Here is an 8,986-nt window from a genome sequence, read left to right on the forward strand (position 1 = left end):
TAATGCAAAGCATTGCAGAGTGTACATCACTTTATATCTCTGGTTTCAGTTTTTATTTTTTGTTGAGAGTATTAATTTAATATGGTCACAGTCATTTTTTACAGAAAGATCTGGGATTTCATTGGAACATAATATTTTATGTAGCTCATAAAAACAAAACAAAACAACAACAAAAAAAAAAACAGGATTGTAAATTGTCTGTAGCACCGGTTTAAGCCCCTGTTTCCAATTTCCTAGGACGTAGAAGAGTGGAACATTGGACATCTGAACTCCATCCTGGATGTTATCGAGGAGGACTGTGGTGTGTCCATACAGGGGGTCAACACGCCGTATCTCTACTTTGGGATGTGGAAGACCACCTTCTCCTGGCACACAGAGGATATGGATCTGTATAGCATCAACTACCTCCACTTTGGAGAGCCCAAATCCTGGTGAGCGTGTGTGTGTGTGTGTGTGTGTGTGTGTAGCAGCGATTTCAGTACAAGGGTGAACACACAAAGGTGTAAATATTCAACAAAGTGGTGTAAGTGGTACAACTTCCAGACGGATTCGACAAATCTCCTGTTAGTTAGGTTGGTGCCGGTATCTGAGAAGAAGAATCTGTAGCTTGATGAAACGTCGTCTAAGATGTTTAGATTGCAGGATAAATTCAGTTCATGTAGCAGACATTTTATGATTTGCATTTCCACATTTGGCAAATATGCCTTTGAATTGTTGCATCACTAATACACTGATGATCAAATATGTTCCAATATTTATTACTTTACATATTAAGTGACTATGATATGCAGTAAACCTCTTCAATAATTTAAATATGAATTAAATCCAAATTACTTGATAAACACATTTGATTAACATTTAAGAGTTCCTCTTTAAGACTAGACTATGGTTAACCTGAGTTTATACAAGCAATGCAGAACCTTGCAGAAGTATTTCCAACCAGGAAGTTCTTTTACATTTTATCTCCTTAAAACCATACATTTGGGGTTAGTGACAGACCAGCACAAAGTAGTGGACAACTGAGAAGGGGGAAGGAAAACAACCCTTTTTCAGAAATTGTTCCAAATACAACAACCTGAAAGGTGTGAGATGCATTTGCATTCAGCACCTCTGAGTCAATTTATGGAATTGCTTGTTGCTGCAATTATAGCTGCAAGTCTTTTTATTGTTTTTTTTCTCTACCAACTTGACAGATCTGAACATTTCCCTTCTACAATGTAGGATAACTCAAACTCAGTTAGACTGAGTAGACGGCATCTTTGAACACTGTCTCGCCATTGATTGGCGGTTGGATTTTGGTTTGGACTTTGACTAGGACTACATACAAATAAGTTTCTATCTGAACCACACCATTGTCATTCTGGCTGCATGTTCAGCCAGAGCATACAGCTCTGAAACAGACAGGAGGGTGAACCTCCACTCTCCTGTCTGCTCCTACAGTTTCATTTTCCTGAATTTTCTTGTATTTGACTCCATCCGTCTTCCAGTTACATGACAACCTAACTTGTCCCTGCGTCTCTATAGCATGGTGTTTCTCTCAACACTTGGTTTTTCCTCTCCACTCTTTGATTTAGGCCAGTTTTGTGGTTTGCATAGCTATTAGTAGCCTTTTCAGTAGATTTCGTAACTCTAGGTAGCTATTACTAACATCCTTCAATGTTCCTTTCAAACAGATATTCTTCATGTTAAGATTTTTGTTGATGTGTTTCATTCAGCTCAAGGTTTCCCGTTCTCACTTGTTGTTTGCATAATTAGATCATTTGCATTCACTGTCAATGTGGGTTTCCACACAGTTATAAATTAGTATGGATGAACCAATGTTATTCTCCAAGGTTTCTCAATTTTTTTATTCGACTTGTTGTTTTTTAGGACACATCCTTTGTCGTCTCTAAAATTAAACGTGAGGGTTTTTCTTTTAGTCTCTTAATTTATGTTGAATTATTGTTGCTTAGTGCGTGGTATTGTTTCGAGTTGGGTTAGGTTATTTGGAGGGAAGGATTGCAGTAAGAGACGAGGTGGGGAATGCAGATGGATCTGGACAGAGTTCTCTTTTCATTTCTTTGTCAGCTTGCCTTGCTCCATTTCCTTCCCTTGCCCTGGAGGTAGTTTTGCTCATTAGAGTGGGGAGCCCTGCAGCCCCCACAGGGATCGGTGTCACAACCAGACTGTGACACACACATATAAACACACACTCCCTTAGTGCAGCCCCGTGTGCCAAGCACTTGCACGTGTTTGCAGCCCCTTATCGTCTGGTGCACACGCTCACCGGCGCGCTGCTTTCATCCTGCTGCTTTCCTTAGCATCTCATCTCAGGAGGGGATCAGCTTAAAGATGGCAGCCTTCTCAACTCCCCTCCCGGTTCCCCGCTTCACCTCCACCGAAGGTTGTGGAGTTGACTCCCACTTTCTGTGTCTCCCACTTCTGCGTTAAGCTGACGGGTCACACGGTGACGGAGATGCCACAGACCTCAGGGCGGATGGAGCTGGGTGAATGGAGTGCCGGTTGGATCCCTGAGGGGCCTCTGTCACACTGTCTGAGTTTCTGGCAGAGTTTCAACTTTTAAATCAGGTTGCATCAGTGGGGTTTCGTAGGAAAACACAGAATGGTTTCCTTTTTTTCCATAAATTGATTGCGCCAGCAATCAGTGATTATTTTGACCTTTCTTTTGCATTACAAAGGTTTTGGCTCTTGTGAATCTGGAACTTATTAGAAAGTGTCAGTTATTCTGAAAACTTGAGCATCGTAATAGGATAAGCAATGAAATTTCACTGCTTTTATTAATCATTTTATACATAACAGTTAAAAAAAGTATATATTTCTTCCCCCATCTTTTCACTTATCCACCACTTGATGGCAGTCTTGAATTTCCTAATGGTGGCACTGAGGCAATAATTAAGTGCAGCCAGAAATAACTCTGTATGCCCCTCTCTAACAGGTATGCCATCCCCCCAGAGCACGGGAAACGACTGGAGCGCCTGGCTACAGGTACGAAAAACAACATACAAAAAAGGTGTTGAAAACCCAGCCTTTAATTTAAACACACTAATTCCTTGGAGAATAAATTCCAAGTGAAGATATTTTTTAAATAAATTTGTTTTTAGACAGAATCACCAAAACCACACAGATTTTTATTGTTCCTTATGAAAATAATTTGAAAGACATTGTAAATCAGAATGCAGAAAGGAACTTCTTAAATAATTAAAATCCTGTTTTCTTTGGGCATAAACGTGGGACAGACTAGAGATCCGGTCTCCAGTAGCCTCCACCATGAACACGTCTGTTTACTATCTACAACCGCTTGTTTGTAAGGTGTAGGAGAAGCTTTTTCTGTCATCTAGAAGCATAAATGTGTGGAGTTTACTAAACACTTCTGGAGTGTTAACTGGAATCATGTTAACTGGAACAAAGAATGATTATGAGGGAAAGCAGTGTTGAGGATCTGTGATGCTGTGGGCTTTATTCTCTTCCAGAAGCACTGGGAGTCTTGTTAGAGTGCAGGGCATTATGAACTTTTAGAAATGTATCCCATGGCCAGAGTGTAGAAAGTGACAGCTAGAGATGGGCAGCGACTCCCCCTGTAGAAGATGGATGGATAAATTTATAGTTCACATATCACCCTTAATGTAAATCAGACTGCATTGGGGAATAATTTTGTTAAGGGAAGACACTGACGCTACCGTTTATTAATTCAATCATTCTTTTAGGTTTTATTATGCTTGGGAACTGAGACTTTTTGTGTGCTGACATATTAAGACAATATGTTTTTATAGATCTCCTTTTTGTTTTCAGACTCTCTGTGATGGTGTGTGTGTGTGTGTTTTCCTCTTTCAGGTTTTTTTCCCAACAGCTTCAAGGGCTGTGAAGCTTTTCTGCGCCACAAGATGACCCTTATCTCTCCCTCTATACTAAAGAAGTACGGCATTCCCTTTGACAAGGTAAACTCCTCATTCTCTACACATTTAGCTTTCCCTGCCCTGCCGCCTTTACTGAAGCAAGGATCCAAACTATTGAAATTTCACTCTCTCCAATTTTTACTGTTCTGACTACTCTATTTTTTTATTTTTTTTGGTTTGTTCCTATTTCTCACCAACTCACTTCATGATTAATACTCAGATTACTCAGGAAGCCGGAGAGTTCATGATCACCTTCCCGTATGGTTACCATGCTGGATTCAATCATGGCTTCAACTGTGCAGAGTCCACAAACTTTGCCACTTTGCGCTGGATAGACTACGGCAAGGTGGCCACACAGGTAACATCACACTCAGGTCAATCAGTACACAAATCTTATTAAAGCTTTGCACAAACTATTTAAGTAATTTTATTTTATTTTTTTTCATTTTGAATGAAATTTTGAATTGAATGAAGTCTGAAATGGCCGACTGGCAATATGAAGTTGAGCTCATATATATATATATATATATATATATATATATATATATATATAAATATAAATGTTGCCTCCTTTTCTTTAGTGCACATGTAGCAAGGATATGGTGAAGATATCCATGGAGCCCTTTGTGAAGCGTTTCCAGCCTGACCGTTACGCCAGCTGGATGCTGGGCAAGGACTCGACTCTCCTCGACCACACGGTTCCCACTCCCAGTACGACACCGGAGCTGCAGAGCTGGTTACAGAGGCGCCGTAAGACCAAGTCTGCTAGCAAAGGGTACCGTATGCAATCTGCGGTGATCTTTCTTCTCTCTCTAAAAGATAAAAGCTTTTGGGTTTGACTCTTTTGCAATCTTTCTCCTGTCACGGCAGCGGTCACTCTCGTATGCGCTCCAAACGCCTCAGGACCACAGAGGAGCCGGTTGATCTGGATGGCAGCTTAGCACTGAGCAGCAGCAAGAGAAAACCTCTGGGTGGGCAGTCTGGGCCCAAGGCGAGGCGGTCCGCAGCAGGGACCGCCGACAAGGAGCTGGAGAAAGGGAAGAAAAAACAGGCCGAGCCCAAACACAACCAGAATCAGAACTTGCCTCAGCTTTCTGGTAAGATGGCTTGATTAACTTTTATTAGTTCATCATCAGTATGACTTGGAGCAGCAAACAATTTCAATGAGTTTTAAAAATAAGAAATGATGACTTTTCTTGTGAATTTTCTCCAATGCAAATGGGGGTCCAAATTTTACATACAAATGTATACACACATCCTGACTAATATTTGAATAAAGGTCCGTTAGCATTGTGCAGAAAAACCCCTCTTCTTGGTTTCCTGACCTTTTTTTTTTTTTTCTTTGTTGACAAAGCCTAAAAATCCCCAATAGGTCAGATCATTCTAGAAGCTAACTGTTAGCCTGCTTTGTCCTTTTCAAAACCAGACTGGACATGTGAGATTATCTTCCTGCTGGAACAGATACTTTCAACGGGTGAAAGCACTGAGCAGCAGCAAGAGAACAGATGCTTTCACATGTTCACAATGACTGATTGTAAAATTCTCTGTATGATCAGATGTGTTTTTTTTTTTTTTTTTGCATTTTAAGCCATTTCTATCAGATTTTTTCATCACTGACTGATATTTACTTGTTTTATTTCTCTGCTTTCTTCTCACCAGCTTGCAAACAAATGTGTGTTGTCAAGGTAAACCGTGTTGAGAGTAAAAATTTGGAGTTTTCAAAAAAGGACACGTCTCAGTCGAACCCCCAGGCTTTACCGGTGGAGGGCAAGCTAAAAGCAGCCGAGTCTGACCCCCAGGACCTCTCAGTGGTCACAAACTGGAGCCCTGAAGGACCCAGAGAGAGTCCCGGGGCTCCACCGCCGCATCTGGAAGTCAGCGATTCGAGGTTTTCTTCTGCGCAGCAAGACCTCGACTCGCCTTCCGGCACGAACCAGTCTGCAGAGACTCTAATGGACACATGTCTCTCTGAACCTCAGGCTCACGTATCAGCTTCCTCAACTTCAGCATTAACTTTGAGCACCGACACTGACAGGAGCACGCATACGGGTACCAGGAATTACACTAACGACACTGTAAAAGCAGAAAACATGGACGTGGACGTTGATCCTGAACATGTTAATCAACACTCCGACATGAAAGCACTTTATGAACCAGCAGAGGGCGATAGTTGCTCACCACGCGGCTTCTGTGCTGCCTCACAACACACTCAGAGTGTGGGAAAAGGCAGCACAGAGGAAAGCCTTTTGCCTCCCCTGCTGCAGAGGAATGCAGCGGATATGCCACAGCTCACACCAGAGCCTGCCGGGAAGGTGGGCGCTTCCCCGTTGCCACCTGTGTTGACCCAGGAGATGCCCTCCCTCACCCCGGCCGACGACGACTTCACTCATTTCCGCAAATCCGGAGCATTAAGCCACCAGGTCGCACCTGTGCTTCAGAGGGAGACGCCAGCCGGCTCGCCATCCTCACAGGAAGCCAGGGAGGAAGGGACTCGTTTACAGCCAGCAGAACCCTGTACAGGGGACCATGACGACCGCTGGCATTTAGAGGCTTCAGTTAATTGTGAGGAGACAGCAGAAGCAAACACAGATCATTTAGCTGCCAGTGGTTTGTGCAAGAGAACATCTGGCGACGTCCATGAAATGTTAATAAAATCTGCTGCGGAAGGAGAGCGCGCAGCGCTGGAAAGTTTCATCCCCGAGCAAAGTGATACAACTCAGAGCCAGCTGGTTCAGAGAAGCGCACAACTCAACTTGCCTGATCCAAATAAAGACGGCTACAGAACTCAGAGAGCCGGTGCCTGCAGTTCGAACGTCCTGCTGTCGTCTGCTAACGCTGTTGATGTTCCCCAAACCCCTGAGTCTTCACTACACCCTCACCATGAGAACCACTCAGCATTAAAACCCAACTACCACACTATGTACTCTAACTGTTCTTCCCAACACACTGAGCCTAAAACGTCCTCCAGCAGTATCTGGAAGAACTTCACTTCCCAGAGTCCTGCGGTCCTCATCCAGAGTCTGCACCCAGATCTCCCGTCGGACTTCTCCCACGACCCTCTACCTTACACCATGTGGACTGAACCTCAGTGCAAAGAAGTCACGGACCTGGAGGACGCCGCGAAGGACCTATGCAGGTCAGAGAACCAGGAGGATGAAGGTGGCGGTCTCACCTGGGCCCAGCTGGAGCCCACCTCGCTCCTTTCAGTCGGTGCTATCGAACCTCTGGGACTCTGTGAGGATTACGAGTTGCAGAAAGTGGAGGAGAACGGAGCTGAACCCGTGTCGAGACGGAGCGAGGCCGATGCGCGCTTACACCCCGAGAGGGTGGCATCGCTTCACCGGACCGAACAAGACGAGACGGATATGGAAGATGAAGAAGCATCTGATCGTGAAGATGAAGAGCAGCAGCATAGTTTGAAAGGATGCTGCAGCAGTGATTCTTCAGAGGAAGAGGAGGAGAATGACCCAAATAACTACAAATGTGATGAATCTGGCCTTGAACCTGGGGAAGTTAGTGCTGTGAGTTCTTTTCCTTTTCTCTCTCTCTCTTTTTCTTTCTCCACACTGTTTAGTTGATTTCTTATTCTTTACACCAAGATGAATTGTTTTCTTGGTTTAACCTCCCACTAATCCCTCTCTGTCCCAGTACCCAGCCCTGTCAGCCAAGAGGACCACTAAGAGCTGGCGTCACCCTCTCAGGAAACCCACCGCAAGAGCCGTCCCCACCGCTGTGAAACAACAGACTGCCAGTGACGAGGGTGGGCACATTCTCATACACACGCCCATCCACACATCGAGTTATTTTGAACGCGACTGTTATGGCTAAGCATTGTAAAGAGGTGCAGACAGCGCAGTAAATGCTCCTATTGAAAGCCATGCTCAGCAATGCTCATTAAAAAAAAAAAAAAGAAAATAAAAAACATGTTGTCTGTTGTGGTTTCTGTTGTAAGGGGTGGCTCCAATCCAGAAACCAATATTTTCAATTTTTTTCATGGCTAAATTGCAGTGACCCCAAACATAGCTGCCATAAACCTCCTTCTCCTTAATTGGATTTGGAGGCACAGTCTCCTCAGAAATCATTAAACCGACTAAAGTTATCTCAAATTTACAGTCTGAAACGTGTTAAAACCCCTTAATCACTTTTTCTTTTCACAATATGATCACAAACTTTGATGTTCTATGTTGGGATTTCATAGACAGAATTTAAATTTTAGGTTGGTTTATTTAAAACGGGGACTATGTGCAATATACATTAACTACAATAGGAGAGAAATAGTGAAACGGAAAGAAAAGCAAACATTTTTAAAAACATCCAAATAGTAAATTTGTTCTTTGCAACCTAAAATCAGTTTGCATATAGAAGCCGCATAAGTGTTCACCTGTTTTGTGAGCCAACCCAAAGTCATCCTGTGAACCAAATGACGGGATAAAACTGAGACGTTTCAAGCAAGCTTAGACAATAAAACAATATCCCAGTGTAATAATATAACTTTTTGGCCTACAGGCAAAACCCTGTTTGTGGTGGAAAACTAACACTGCACCTCACCCCCGAACACACCTTCCGCACCAGTGGTGGCAGCATCATGCTGTGGGAATGCTTTTCCTCAGGAGGGACAGGAAATCTGGTCAGAGTTGATGTGAAGACGGATGCAGATAATCCTGGGAGAAAACGTGTTAGAGGGTGCAAAAGACTTGAGATGGAGGCAGAAGTCCCCCCCCCCCACGTTCCAGCAGGACATCGCACCTAAACGTAGAGCTCAAATTGGATGCTCACCAGCAGATTCGCGTGTCACCACGACCCAGTCAAAGTCATGACCCAAATCCAATTGAGAATCTGTGGCAAGACTTGAAAATTGATGTTGATCGATGCTCTCCGTCTGAACTGACTGAACTTGAACTGTTTTGCTAAGAAGAATGGACTAAAATACGAAACCGGTAGAGACACTACCCAGATGACTGTAATTGTAATTGCAGTGATCGCTGGGTTTTGCTAAGTATTGACTCAGGAGGTGCTGCAGACAATTTGCGCGCCACACTTTTTTTTTTTTTTTTTTTTTTTTTTTATTTTTTTTTTATAAACAAAAAAGTTTT

The 8,986-nt window shown here is 43.3% G+C and overlaps 1 protein-coding gene across 7 annotated transcripts in view; it reads left to right on the forward strand.

The window, feature by feature from the left end:
* kdm4c (lysine (K)-specific demethylase 4C) overlaps positions 1-8,986 on the forward strand; it is a 35,431-nt gene that overhangs the window by 3,343 nt on the left and 23,102 nt on the right. For 4 of the 7 annotated variants that reach the window (XM_015043847.1, XM_015043848.1, XM_015043845.1 and 1 more), the window contains exons 5-12: positions 238-431; positions 2,936-2,985; positions 3,832-3,935; positions 4,114-4,251; positions 4,475-4,668; positions 4,764-4,990; positions 5,553-7,414; positions 7,542-7,653. In XM_015043847.1, the coding sequence (XP_014899333.1) occupies positions 238-431; positions 2,936-2,985; positions 3,832-3,935; positions 4,114-4,251; positions 4,475-4,668; positions 4,764-4,990; positions 5,553-7,414; positions 7,542-7,653 (2,881 nt within the window). Of the gene's footprint in view, positions 1-237; positions 432-2,935; positions 2,988-3,831; positions 3,936-4,113; positions 4,252-4,474; positions 4,669-4,763; positions 4,991-5,552; positions 7,415-7,541; positions 7,654-8,399; positions 8,805-8,986 lie in introns of those variants that run through there. The other 3 variants (XM_015043850.1, XM_015043849.1, XR_001426348.1) reach the window with 3 other exon arrangements.

This window comes from Poecilia latipinna, unplaced genomic scaffold (assembly GCF_001443285.1).
Source record: "Poecilia latipinna isolate Pla-1442-1.1 unplaced genomic scaffold, P_latipinna-1.0 Scaffold650, whole genome shotgun sequence".
NCBI lineage: Eukaryota > Metazoa > Chordata > Actinopteri > Cyprinodontiformes > Poeciliidae > Poecilia > Poecilia latipinna.